At 38.9% G+C, this 15113-nt stretch overlaps 1 protein-coding gene across 2 annotated transcripts in view; it reads left to right on the top strand.

The window, feature by feature from the left end:
• The window catches only part of Camkmt (calmodulin-lysine N-methyltransferase), a 351318-nt gene that overhangs the window by 5985 nt on the left and 330220 nt on the right, over positions 1–15113 (top strand). For both annotated transcript variants that reach the window (XM_060363563.1, XM_021652698.2), the window contains exon 2: positions 1525–1697. In XM_060363563.1, the coding sequence (XP_060219546.1) occupies positions 1525–1697 (173 nt within the window). The remainder of the gene's footprint in view (positions 1–1524; positions 1698–15113) is intronic.

Here is a 15113-nt window from a genome sequence, read left to right as displayed (position 1 = left end):
ATAGAAATTGTTTAAGAGCCCACCAATTCACTGACAATGACTATAAGCCAAAGAATATGAAAACTACTATGAAATTGTAAATTATTAGGGTAAATGTAGAAATACTAAGTGAATAGAAAAAGGAAGGAGGCAAGGAAAGAGGAAAATGTAGAGAAGCCGAGTTCAGGAGACAGAAAGAAAAGGAAAAGTTGTGCAGAATGTTCTGAAGGAGAATAGGAAGGAGTAAGTATTAGAAAAGATTCAAGAATATATCCAAGAAAGAGAAAGTTTGAAAGCAATTTAAAAAGAAGAATAAAAAGGAAAAATAGGAATTTAAAGCTAACCATTAAAAATTCTGCAAAACGAAGCCAAGTGCTTGCTTTAGCAGCATGTGTGCTAAAACTGGAATGGCCAGGATGATTAGCACGGTCCTGCACAGGGTGACACACAAATTGTAGAAGGTTTCCAAATTAGGAAAAAAAAAACCAAAAAAACAAAAAAAAAAAAAAACAAAACAAAAACAAAAAAAAAAAAAAAACAAAGTCAAAGTACTCCAAAGAATACAGAAGGCTTAAATTTTTTTTTCTTTTTTTCCTTTTGGTTTTGAGGCTGGAGATATTCCTCCCTCCCTTCTTCCCTCCCCTCTTCCCTCCCTCTCCCTCTCCCTCTTTCTCTCTCTCTGCAAGCTCATCTTGTATAATTCTTGCTGTTTCTCCAAGGAGTCTCACCTTGTGTTGTGGTAATACTATGTAGAGACAGCAGGGAGCACCAAGTGTGCTAGTTGCTGCAAGTCTGATCACGGAAGTCTTCAGGGATGGGCAAATACATATGTACAGTTTTAAAATGCAGGGCAGAAGACGGAAAGCTTCATTAGGTTATGTTTATCTCCCATTTGGATGTGGACCTGAAAGGTTTTTGCTAAAACCATTTAATTTTATATCTATCTCTTTTCTCCAAACATGGAAAACTAAAACCAGTAAAACTAGCCATTTGATTTCTCCTAAAACAAGTAAATACATATACACAGATACACATACAACCCCATAAGCACACAAACATATATACAAACATATATATGTCACACACACGGGTACACACACATGTGGGTACACAAACATACTGTGCTGCACATGCACACACATACACATGAACAGCACGTGTACACACATGCACACTGATATGCACATACACATGCAGAGCCTAATAATAACACACCTGCATTAGTTCTAGCTGTTAAAGGTGTTACTTGTGTTCTCAGTTCCTCTAATTAACAGATGCGCAGGAGAAAATCTGGTATAAAAGCCTTGCTAACTCTAGATTTGCCCCCTTTTTAAGGTTATCACATTGTTTAACTGTTACTGTCTTCACTGCTTTCCAGCGCCTTCAAGTGTTTTGTCCATTTTCTCCATGTGCTCAGCAGGAAGTTAGTCTGGATAATCTAATCCAGTAGTATTGGACATGAAATTCCCCTTATCTCTTAAAATTTGCAAACTAGCCTTATACTACTTATATCATATAACCCCAATGTTTGATTTTATTTCAAAGGTTCTGAGGCAGAAACAGCTGGATGACTGTCTGAGACATGTGTCGGTGAGAAGATTTGAATCGTTTAATCTGTTCTCAGTCACAGAAGCCAACAAAAGGGGAAGTGAAGAGGAGGCTGGTTCGTGGGTCCAGTACACGAGTGTCTTTTATCCCGAGTACAGCATCTCCTTAAGGTGAGAGTTGTCTGAGTTCAGGTTGTAGAAGGAGACCTGCGCACACAGAGGTCTGCGTGGCTCTGTGTGGCTTTGCAGCAGTCTTTATTAGAACTGAGCTGTGCAACTTGATGTTAGAAAATCCCGCTGCCTTAGACAGATTCTCTTATGCTTCTGTCTCATAAAACCACGAGTATCAAATGAAAGCATCAACTTTAAAGTACTTTTGAAACTTCAAAAAGTCAAGCGGTTTGGCCCAATCGCTTCACCAGAGATAATCTCATTGTATTTTAGTTTATTGCTACTTTATTTCTAAAAACACTTTTATTATTTATCTTATAAATTATATATTTATGTGTTGTCTATAAGTCTGTGTTCTTATAAAAATCAACATCTAATGAAGACGTGCTTGTTTATCTCAGTCACTGTTCTATTGCTGTGAAAAGACACCATGATCACGTCAACTCTTATACAAGAAAGTATTCAGTGGGGGTGCTTGCTTACAGTTTTAGAGAATCAGTCCATGATCATCATGTTGAGAAGCAGACAGGCATGGTGCCAGAACAGTAACTGAGAGCTTTATGTCCTTATCTTTAGGCAGCCGGCAGAAAGAGAGAGAGAAACAAAGAGAGGCATGAGAGACAGAGTCCACCTCTGGTAATACACCTCCTCCAACAAGGCCACACCTACTCCATCTAGGCCACACCTCCTAATCTTTCTCCAACATTTCCACCAACTTGGGACCAAGCATTTAAATATATGAGTCTCTGGTGGCCATTGTCATTTAAACCACCACTTTTAACTGAGATTTAAATTTTATGCAGTGCTTGAAAATAAATTCAATATTTTTAGAAACTTAAAAAACAATTAAGAATTTTGCTACCTTCACTGGGTCTTGTGTTGTCAGACTAGAAAATAATTAATTTAAGGATATAGTGAGTTTCAAACTAGGGGTCCATTTATCTATTCTCTTACAGCATTTGATTATGATAAAAAGCCAAGTTCTTTGAGGCAGAGAGGGCTGAAAATAAAAACCGTTTTCTAAACTATACTCCAAGTGGTAGTTACCTGAAAATCAAGCTTTGGTATTCTTCCCATTCAGGTTTTGTTGCTCTTAGAACATGACCAGAAAAATAGTAGGAACTTCAGCTGAAAATACTGATTTCTGAGAAGCATGCAGACTGTTCTAGTTCTTAAAATTGTTTAAGAGACAAGAAAGTTACAAACTGAAGTAACAAAATACCACTTTTACTCCTAGTTATAGTCTGGTATTTTGCAGTAATGCTGTAGTTGTTTCATTTTTATAAAACCTGCCTTTTGTGACAGATCTCACATTCCGAGGTGAGGGCTATTCAGTGATACCAAGTGTAAGAAGAGAAAGGAGCATCTGGAGGGCAAGTGTGATTGAACATTGCCTACGGGAGTCCTGGAATGATGTTAAGAGGTTCTTGCCATGAAGGCTATCTGTTTATAACACTTTAGCTTAAGGTTTCTAAATTTTCAAAGGTGCCAAAAGAGTTAAACATTTGGATAATACTGATTAAGCTGAGTGGTGTGAAAAAACAGGTGTAAGGATCTGTTTTTAAATACGTGTTTTATTGACTACAGTAATTAAAAGTATTTTGTGAACTTGCCTTTATAGTCATTATGAAATTCTAACTAGAGTATGCCAGTTCACCCTTTTTGTTTTTTTCTTAATTTGAGATAGGTCTCACTACATGGCCCCTGGTTAGGCTTGAATTCACAAAGATCCAGTTGCTTCTGCTTCTCTGTGTGCTGATAGTAAGGCGTGTGTCAGCACATTCCTTCACTTTGTTTGATGTAGATCATCTATTTAGTCCTTGCTCAGAAAATAAAGTTGTTACATATTACTAAGTGCCTGGTAATGAGCTAGGTGCTTTGGTATTTTCTGTGTCCAGGAATCCTTATGCTACATTCTGGGAAGTAGGAATAAGGTGGTTGCCAACTGGAAGATAGTATGTGTAAATTGAAAAAAATGGGAAACCGGAATGATCCAGAGCATTCAGGAATAAAGTATATTTCATTTTTTACTTTATGTGCATTAGTGTGAAGGTATCAGATCTCTTGGGAGTGGAGTTACAGACAGTTGTGAGCCACCATGTGGGTGCTGGGACTTGAACCCCGGTCCTCTGGAAGGGCAGACAGTGCTTTTAACAACTGAGCCATCTCTCCAGCCCCCCGAGGAATAAACTTGCAAAGCTATTTTCTTGCATCTTCTTGTGATAAAGGACAGAGTAAGTTGGAGCTGGATGTTTCCTGAGTTTTCAATGCTCAGTAATGTTGGCTGCTGAGAATGTGAGGTTTTCACTTGTTGGCTTGTTACCAGTAAGGCCTTGTTATCCATCCACAGGGATGCCCTGACTTATCACCTGGAAGCTTGGGTATTGTATGGACTGAACTTTTTCAATAACACGGCTCTTTGCAACGACTCATTTTTGAAAGAATAAATGTCTCTAGAACTATGACACAGTCCTTACTGAGCTAAAAATTTGGCCTTGAGGGTTTCCAGTTTTATCTTTCTCTTTGTTTTCTGCTTTGTATCCTTTTACATTATTCAAGTAAAAATAATACCTTAAGTACACAGAATTTGTCAGTTGGACCTGGTCTTCAATAGCTAGTCAGAGTAACACTGAGGAGGGCTGACAGCTGATGTCTACTAGGTGATATCACTTTCTAAGTGGTTTCTAGGTGTTAGCATCTTTAATACAATAGCCAACTTAGGTGAATACTATGACATCATCATTTGATAAATGAGACTAACCTCATTTATAAATGAGGTCACACAGCTGGTCATGCAGTAATTTGTGCCTGTATTTACACAGGTAATCTGTCTCCACAGTTTGTACTTCTAAAGCACTGCTCACAGATAGCTACAGACATGGTTTAGTGACTTCAGCGTAACTTCCTTATTGATAACCTCTCTAGATGGACACCGAGTCTGTACTTTTAGCTTCTGCATAATCCTGCCTCTTAAATTGGAGCCTAGGTATGTTGATTTCCTCAATGATTACTGTGATCATCAACTTTCTGCTTTATACACAACCCTGTTATGCAATTTTAGTGAAATTACCAGAGGAGCCTAGATGGAGGATTTTTGCCATAAACAGTTCATTCTTCCTCATTACAAATTTTGTTCACATATTTTTACCTATTTACTGTTTTCTCTTAGTTTCTTTTATCTTCTCAATATCAACTCCATTCTTATTTTTTTTCTATCTCATATTAGCACTTTCAACCTGTTTCTGTAAGATTTTTTTAGCAGTGGTATCTGTTTTCTTCAGTATTGAGTGATGGATATTCTGAAATAGTTTTTGACTGTTTTAGAACAATAACAACCAAAATTAATTTTAAATAAAGTATATACATACACATTGATAATTATATATACTATATATAAATATAATATAGTAATAGATAAATATATAAAATTATATAATGTAATAAAAACATAAAATTATAAATTATAAAATATATAGAGGTATTTTTAAATTATAAAATATATAATAAAATTATATCAATCAGTCAATATATATTTCTATATCTAGAAATAATTTCCCACTCTATATTTTAAAAGTTTGTTAAATACAACATTGTGAAATTATTAGAGGAAAAAAATAATTTTAGGTAAATTCAAACAGAATAGTGTCTTGTATATAAATAAATAGAAATATAAGATATGCTTTTCCCAAGGAGCTAATTATGTGAAAATGAAACATTAACAAGAAAGAAGGAAAGTTAAGTAGGCTGTCCAAGAGCTCTCACCATATGGTGCACGACTGATTTCTAAATAATTAAAAACTTGATATGTGTCAGTTTAAAACACTTTTTCTGGAAAGTGCTGAGGGATTGGAATTTAAACTGCATCTAGAAGTAATAGATGGTTTCGGAGAAAGGGAGAAATCATTCCTGATTTCACAAAATAGATAGGTTGAAAACATGCACGGCCGAACTACCAGGGGCTACTGAGAAGGGCATCTTAGCCTCTAGGGAGAGGGTCCTGTAGGCTGAGTGGTTGCTGTGCACTCCTGCAGACTGTAAACGTGAACTCATTGTGTGTCTTGCTCCCCATCACCTGAGAGTTCCTGGCTCAGCTCAACAGAGGACATGGGTGATTCTTACCTGTTTGTCCTTGGTGTCTGTTCCCAACCCTAAACTTCCTTGAGTTCTAGCCCTTTGACATTTTATTAGACTCAAAATAAGTACCCCAGAGCTGCAGAGATGGCTCAATGGTTAAGAGCGTTGTCTGTTCTTTCAGAGGTCCTGAATTCAATTCCCAGCCACCACATGGTGGCTCACAACTATCTATACTGGGATCTGATGCCCTCTTCTGGCATGCAGGTGTATGTGCAGATAGAGCACTCATACATAAAATAAATATATAAAATCTTTAAAAATTAAAAAAATACCCCAAAGATAGTAAATAACTAAATGATCGTGAATTTCAAAGTATCTTATTGTTGTTTAATTACTAAGCTATGTAAACTATAAAATTATAATTACAGAACATTAAAATTTTTGATCATTATTTTCTCTTAGCCTTACATAATGGTACTTAAAATGAAGGAATAATGAATTTCTCATAGTAATTTTCATTAAAAGCAAAATTTTGGGTTGTTAGATCAAAGGTTAGATTGTGAACTCCCCAAGATCAGTTGTCATTTCTGTGTGTTCCAGAATAGTTCAGTGTTTGGTTGAAAGTGGTTGAGACTGAGGAAGTGAAATGAAGAAAGTGTCACTCCTACTTTGTTGCTTGAAAAGTCTTGTTTTTCTGGTGCTTTGTTTGTTGGAACTTTATAGACACAGCTATTGCTGTTAGTTAGAGCCACACAGAAATCAACAGTAGGCCAGAAAGTACGTCCACTAAAAGTCTGTTATTAAAAATTACCTCCACCCTCTCTTACACACTGTGATTTATTATTGCATAAAACTTACTGTAGAAAGACTAGATATTTTCTCCATATGTTAGTTTTTTAACTTAATTTCCCCATGGCCAAATTTAGATATTTTGGAATCAATAAAATACTTTCATTAAATATGGCACCATACATGCCAGGGTTATTAATTTATAAATATATGCATATATGTGGAACAGTACATGCCAGGGTTATTAATTTATAAATGTATTCATAGCTTAAGAAAAGCTAAAGCCGAGAGGCCTGTCCTGTCCTTCTGTCTTTGAATATGACCACTGTTGCTATGGTAATTGCTGAATTAGAAGGCCAGCACTTGACTTTTGGCTTGTCCTAGAAGTGCAGGGTAGGCAGGAAGTCAAGAATGTGGCTTCAACTGTGTTACGTTTTTAGTACAAGCAGTGCAGCACCATGAGATTATATATTGCTTCTCAGAGAAAGGAAAAGACAAATGAAAGCATCACACTACTGAAATTAGTGTGTGCTTTCTAGTGCTAAGTCAAAACTGGTGACAGGAATGATATGTTCATGAAATTAGATGCATGGTGTATTATCCTCACATACCTGGCATATTATAGGTACATATTTCAATAAACATTTCCTTTCAAAAATTATAGTATGGATGTGAAATGACATCTCACTGTGGTTATAATTTGCATTCCTCAATGATGATTTCAGGGGTACTACCTAGTTCTGAGAGTAGAGGCAAGAGAAGGTAGTAAGTTGGGGTGGGGGTGAATATGAACAAAATACATCAATATACAAGCACCGTCACAATGAAAGCCATCATTTTGTGCACTAACTAAAAAATTAATTTATAAATTGGGAAGTGGGGGCTGGAGAGATGGCTCGGCGGTTAAGAGCACACTGGTTGCTCTTCCAGAGGTCCCAGTATCAATTCCGAGCACTCATATGTTTCACAGCCTTCTGTAATGGGATCTAGTGCCTGCTTCTGGGCATATGTACATGCAGACAAGGCACCCATATACATAAAATACAGAAACAAATAAATCTTAAATAATAAATAAAATGAAAAAAGGCAAGGCTGGCAACTGAACAAATATGATTACTGCGTTTATTTAAATAGGTAGTTTTAATATTAGGAATAGTATTAATAAAAGATATTAAACAGCTTTTAGTTTCTTATTTGAAAAAGTCTTTATAGGACCTTTTCTAGTGTATGTGGAAAACTCAAGTTAATTGAGTTGTATTTTCATGTAACATGTTATAGATGTCGGTTAATTATGACATTAATATTCTATGTTGTCTTAAACTCTATTCATGATTGTTTATGTAATTTATTTACATGTAAGTGTCCTCAGTTTGAGAAATTAAAATGGTTTCTGGAATGTGTTTTGAAATTTATCTACATTCTATGTGGATGTTACCTATACTTTCTTATATTGTAGATAAGATTGTAAAAGCCATTTAGTTATAAAAAAGCTTCAAAGTGATTTGTACAATCTGTTGTTAAACATTTTTTCTCTGAAAACTTCTATGTTTTTTTTTTTTCTTTTATAGTCTTCTAGGGTACATTCCACTCTGTGGTTTACTTTTTCTGCCTTTTAAATTTTTTTTTGTTCTTGTTAATCAAGGTACAATCCACATGCCCTTTACCACTGTAACCAAGGCTCTCAGCACAGCTCCCAGTGCCTTAATGTTTGCAGCTCTGCCCTATTGCAGCCTCACATTAATCCAAAAGCAAGGCCACACCCACTGTCAGGAACTCCCCCATCCAGTCTCTGTCAGCATCTGATTTGCTCCTATTCTTGGAGGGGGGGCTTGTTTGCTCTTGACATTTCATAGAGATGGAATATTACAATATGTGGGCTTTTCTGTCTGGCTTTTTTTCCACTTAGTACACTATTATACGTAAAAAAAAAAAACAAAAACATTTACTCAAATTCTTGTTTCAGAAAGTTGTTTTTTTGTGGTTGAAATAATGTCATTATATGGTTAGTAATGCATTTAATACTCCCTTATGAGCTAATGGACAATCTGAGTTGTTTTTGCTTTTGGCTGTTACCCGTAGGACTGTACATTCATGTGTACTGTGTGTGTGTGTGAACATAGTTTTCAGTGCTCTTGGTATGTGCCTGGGAAGGAAATGGCTAGATAATGCAGTTGCTACATGTTTAACTTTTTGAGGAATGCCCAACTCTTTCATAGTGGCTTTTTTACATTCTTACTAAGAATGAATGGGAATTCAGATTTCTCTTCATGTTTGTCAGCACTTGTTTTTTTTGTTGTTTTAAAGTTAATTGTGTGTGGGTGGTTTGCCTGTATGTATGTCTGTGCCCTACATGTGTGCCTGGTGCCCACAGAGGTCAGAAGAGGGCATTGGATCCCCTGAGACTACTGATGGCAGGGAGCCACCATGTGGGTACTGGGAATTGGACCCAGGTCCTCTGGAAGAGTACCCACTGCTCTTAACCACCTCTCCAGCCCTATTTGTTCTTCTCTATTAAAAATTTATAATGTGAAATGATATCTTACTGTGGTTTTGCTTGTCAGTTCCCAGTTGAAAATGAAAGATGCTAAGCATCCTTTATGTATTTATCATATAACTTCTTTGCATTCAAGTATTTTACCCATTGTAAATTATATTGTTTATATTTAGGTCCTTCCTTCCTTCCTTCCTTCCTTCCTTCCTTCCTTCCTTCCTTCCTTCCTTCCTTTCTTTTACATATATATGTGCTCTCTCTGTAGGTCACTTGCATGTCAAAAGAGGGCATCAGATTCCAGTATAGATGGTTGTGAACCAACATGTAGTTGCTGGGAATTGAACTCAGAACCTCTGGAAGAGCAGACTGTGCTCTTAACCACTGAGCCATCTCTCCAGCCTTATATTTAGGATCTTAAGTTTAAAAAATTTTAAACCCAAAATTAATAAATAATTGCGACATAGATATTTATGTAGTACAGTGTGAAATTTAATGTCTTTCTACAGTGTATAATAGTCAACCCACCACCTCATACATCAGTAATTTCTTTGTGATGGGTTTCTTTACATAGCTCTGGCTGTCCTCAAACTTGCTTTGTAGACCAGGCTGGCCTTTAACTTAGAGATCTGCCTGCCTTTGCCTTTTGGGTGCTGGGATTAAAGGTATCACCACTGCCTGGCTAATTGTTTTTATAAGTAGAATTGTGAGATTTGGCTTCTTGTTTCTCCACTCTTATACAACTAAAAATATCACAGTGCACACTCTACTTCAAGACAGTGCTTTCAGTAATGACAAGCTCTGCTTCAGTATTAACTCAGAAAGTTGCAGTAGTTACTGAGTAGTGTGGGCTTTTAAGATAGGTGTTTTACTTTGGTTATCCTAGCTCCTGGCTTTAGACAGTTAACATTATGTAGTATGCATACTGTTTTTCTATTCTGCTCTGTTATATGACAAAACGTTTCCTGGGGAAATGCTACACATATGTCTTCTCACCCCAGATATGGGGTATTAAGTTCACCCAAGATGGAGTCACCTAATACACTGTGGTGGTTTGAATAGGTATGGCCCCCGTTGTCTTACGTGTATGAATGCTTGGCCCATAGGGAGGAAGGAATGTGTCACTGTGGGGGTGGGCTTTGAGGTCTCATATATGTTTAAGTTGTGCCCAGTGTGGCACACAGTCTCCTTTTGCTGCCTGCAGATCCAGATATAGAACTCTCAGCTCCTTCTCCAGCATCATGTCTGCCTGCATGCCACCATGCTTCCCACCAGACTGGTAATGGACTAAGCCTCTGAACCGTAAGCCACCCCAATTAAATGTTTTCCTTTATAAGAGTTGTCATGATCACAGGGTCTCTTCACAGCAGTGGAAACCCTGACTAAGACAGACACCAGGATGAGCTCTGACCCATGTGGGGGAATGGAAACTGACCGTTCTGCACTTCTCAGAGGTCATGTGACCCCTTACCTCAGCTGAGCAGCTTGTCCACAACATCCTGTTAGCTTATAATGACCAGAAGTGCTCTCATAAAGGACTTTTGCTTACAGCAGCTCCTTTTGCCTTAATGCTTTTCTGGCCACTTTGGAAGGCTTTAAGGCCTTCCAGAGCCTCACAAGCATGGAAGTGGGCTTTCTATCAATATGCTCCCTAAGGACTCTGGCTTGACTCAAGCCTAGTCACAGTTGTGTGCAGGTGATCCAGATAGGCCTCTTCCTCTGCTTTACCATTTCTCATCTCCTCTAGATTGCTCTCTCACTTCACAGTCACTCTTTACATGCTAGTGTGAGTCACCAAGAGCTGCCAAAGCCTCTGTACTTTGTAAAGATCCCACTGTCCCTTTATGGGGCTCCGCAAAGCCACTTTGAATCAATGTTTTCCTCAATTCTCCTGTGAACAAAGCTCTGTCCAGCCCAGCAAACTGAGGTCCACACACAGCTTCTCTTATTCCTACTTCCCTCAGTAATGTCTCCTCTATTGTTTTCTACTTCTGTGCATTTATGGAGTCTTCAGAAGGAGATAACCAAGTGTTCCTAATGGCTCTAATAAGTCAGTCCATTAGGGACTAATTTCCTTCATGTCTCAGGTTATGAAGCCTTTGCCTTCAGGAGGGCTGGGGAGTTATATTACTCAGTTTTCCTGTCTCCACAGCAGACTGCTCCCACCTGCTCCCATGTCCCACAGCCTCACAAGCCTCACAGGCCAGGCTGCAGTAGGCTCTTTGCTTTTAAAAAAGTCTCCCTCAATTCCAGGAGCCCAGGTGCTGAGTATTCCCTCGTTACAATACTTTCTTGCCCCATCTGCATGCTTGATTTTACACTGTTCCTTAGTTTTTTCATATTGAAGTCGGACCTGTGGGCATCTTCTGTTGCCTTACCATATTCTTCTTCTCTTCACTCTCTGAATCTTCCCATGGCTTCCAAGTTCTTGGATCCCAAGACGAGCTTTTAAGTATGAATCTAACTTGTACTTTTTTTTCCTCCTGCCCTCAAGCCTTAAGCAGCAGCAAGCCAACACCTTATCTCATCCAGTAGCCTCAGATCAGAGGCTAACACAGAGAATGCTGCCTCAGCTCCCTTTTTTGGTTGAGTTTGTTCCTTTACACAAACATCTCAGCCTCAGATGCATTTCTAACTACACACGGCAGAGGCCAGGCAACCTCTGCCTTGCTTGTGGATAGTGGGGACCGTGGTGTGCTAATCTCAAAGACTGCAAGAGTTCCTCTCACCTTCAATGGTTTTCAGGGTGACTCCATATTCAGGTGGTGGCCCCTGCTCATCAAGCAGGCATGCCACCCCATTTGCCACCCAGATGCCGACTCCGGGAGACCTCCCAGTCACTGCTGATCCGATGGCTCAGCCTAAGCTGTCTGTCTCACTACCCAAAGCAAGAATCATACAACTGCTGTCGTAGAGGTCTCACTAACACACCGTACAGGAAAGGTCAACTCTATCAGAATGTCCTCCTCAGATGCTCCCACTCAGGCTTCTTGGCTGCGCCGTACACCTTGCTACTTATAGCTAGAACCATGCATTCACTTCTCTCCAACTCATCTGTGGTTCTGTCTTATTCAGGTGCCAACTATGTTGTATGACAAAACTTTTCCTGGGGAAATGCACACATGTCTACTTACCCAAGATAGGGAGCCTATGACAGACCAAAGTACAGATAGCACCAAAGTTCATCTTGGTGAGCCAGTGATTTTTTTTTTTAAAGATTTATTTATTTGTTATTTATACAGTATTCTGCCTACATGTGTGCCTGCAGGCCAGAAGAAGGCACCAGATCTCGTTATGGTTGTCAACCATCACATGGTTGCTAGGCCTTGAACTCAGGTCCTTTGGAAGAAGAGTCAGTGCTCTTAATCTCTGAGCCAACTCTCCATCCCCAAGATCCAAGTCTTGAGCCAGTGATTTTTATTGGGATTACTTACAGGAGCAGAAATGGCTCAGAGACATCACCAATGCCCACCCCAGCTTGGGTATCAGCTCACAAAAGCTGAGAGCCTGGAGCACACTGCACAGCTTGTATGCAGCTTGACAGGTTGAAGAGTGTCCTTTCCAGGTGCTTGCCTCAGCTGGTCCAAACCCTTCCAGGCAGCTGGTCTGGAATCAGTCTTCTTTGTAGCTTGTCTTGTCTGAGAGACTTCTATTCAAATCACTCCTTCCTTCCTTCCTTCCTTCCTTCCTTCCTTCCTTCCTTCCTCCTCCCTTCCTCCCTTCCTCCCTTCCTCCCTTCCTCCCTTCCTCCCTCCCTTCCTTCTTTCCTTCCTTCCTTCCTTCTCCCTTCCTCCCTTCCTCCCTTCCTCTCTCCTGCTTACTCTGGCAGGGAGAGGCCTAGTGAATCTGGTCCTTTTCAGGGACTTTTAAAGCTATTTTGAGTTGTTTACCTTCCTTCTTATGGAATGCAGGACTGAATCTCAGAGGAAATTGTTAGACAGTATCTTAGTTAGGGTTTTATTGCTGTGAAGAAACACCAGGACCATGGCAACTCTTACAAAGGACAGTGTTTAGTTGGGCGCAGTTCAGAGGTTTGGGCCATTGTCAGTGTGAATGGAAGCGTGGTAGCAGGAAGGAAGAGAGGTATCTGACAGCTCTACATCCCCATATGAAGGCAGTAAGAAGAGGGAGTGACACTGGGTCTGGCTTAAGTGTCTAAAACCCTTAAAGCCCTTCCTCAGTGACGGACATTTTTCAACAAGGCCACACCTCCTAATAGTGCCACTTCCTCTGGGACTATGCCTATTTTCATTCAAACCACCACTGGCAACATGCCTCAGATTTAATTTTAAATGCTTTATCCTTATTGTGCTGTTTGAAGGTATGGAGGTATTGTGCTGTTTGAAGGTATGGGGGAATGATAGGGAGGGAGAAAAGGAAAAAGAAAGGGAGAGGAGAGGAGTGGAGAGGGAACCAAAATGTCTTTATCAGGCCATAAAGAAACTGAGTAGGCTTGGTGGGTGGTACACGCCTGTAATCCGGGCAGAGGCAGAGGCGGGCAGATCTTTTTGAGTTTGAGGCCAGCCTGGTCTACAAAGCAAGTCCAGAACAGCCACAGCTGCATAGAGAAACCCTGTCTCAAAAACAAAAAAACAAAAAACAAAACAAAAAAAACAACAACCCCAAAACCAAAACCAAACAAATTGAAAAACCATAAGAACGAGAGAGAGGGAGAGAGAGAGAGAGAGGGAGAGAGAGAGGGGCAGAGGAGAAATTGTGGTTTCAGGAAGTTTTTGAGAAAGGGTCTCTAGCTCTGGTGCTAACCTCTGCGTGTAGCTAAGGAGGCCCTTGAACTTTCCTTTCCTAATGCTGGGTTACAGGCATTTTTTTTTTTTTTGAGGAATTTTTTGTAAGGAAGTCATCAGAAACAAGATATTCTACAACTATTTTTACTACAGTAGTATGTGTAGTAGCTCCAGAGTATGTGCCATGATATAGTCAACATGAATTTGTGTTCAGTGTCGTGGTGCAGTCACAGTCATAGTCATTCACTGTTGCTCTTTGAACTTCTGAACGTCATTAAGATCATGTTGCAGGAGATTATTGGATGTTGAAAATTCATGTTGAAAGCATGAATTGTACAACAGTTTTATCAAAGTGTAAGAGCAGATTTGAACTGTGTACTAAAATCTTAACTGATTATCTCTGATTTTTAGGATTTTGATGTTTTGTTATCTTAGACCATGCTGAGGTCTGTGCCGTGTCATACCACGTCTTGCATCTTAGAGGTTAAAACTTCATGTGCTATAGTTTTCAGTAATGTTAGTGTAATTAACTTCGTATATCCCAGACCCTTATGTTCACAGAGGTGGCTATAGCATCATCATATGATAAGGAAGCTTTGATGTGTGCATGGTCACTTTATTTATTTGGATTGTGATAATTGTGTGGCCAGTGTTTATTTGGCTACTTCTGATTGCAGACAGCTTCATGCAATCTCAGTCATTCTGTCAAAGAAATGATATGATATAAATAAAAGCTCTTAGCTGGATGTGGGGGCACACGCCTGTATCCCAGTACTTGGGGAGGCAGAGGCAGGCAGATCTCTGTGAGTTTGAGGGCAGCCTGGTCTACAAAGTGAGTCCAGGACAGCTAAGGCTACACAGAGAAACCCTGTCTCAAAAAAAAAAAAATGAATAAATAAATAAATAAATAAACAAACAAGTAAATGTTCCTTTTTTTAAAAAAAGGGTAATATAATTAGTATTTTGTTGTTTTATATATATTACAATTAATTCTAGCAAACTAATATATCTTTATCTATATATATAAAATTATATGTATATAGCCCCTATTTGTACTAAGCTTTAATGATGAAGTTCAAGTAGTATTGATAAAATGCATTTCTAGAGACTTACTGATGATTATATATAATCAAAATACTAAAGTGACTACAGCTGTAATTCTGGGGGAGCATGCAGAAGATTGTAGCACTGTAACTCCAACTATTGCCAGTTGGATCCCTTATTAAGATTCAAATAATCAAATCCAATATTTGAAGGGCTAAGTGAGGAGAGACTAGAGCTAACAGAGATGGAAGATTAGGGGTAAATGCCATGAGTCAT

Source organism: Meriones unguiculatus, chromosome 1 (assembly GCF_030254825.1).
Source record: "Meriones unguiculatus strain TT.TT164.6M chromosome 1, Bangor_MerUng_6.1, whole genome shotgun sequence".
Classification (NCBI taxonomy): Eukaryota; Metazoa; Chordata; class Mammalia; order Rodentia; family Muridae; genus Meriones; species Meriones unguiculatus.
The sequence above is the reverse complement of the archived record's forward strand: the minus strand, read 5'-3'. Positions and strand labels throughout refer to the sequence as shown.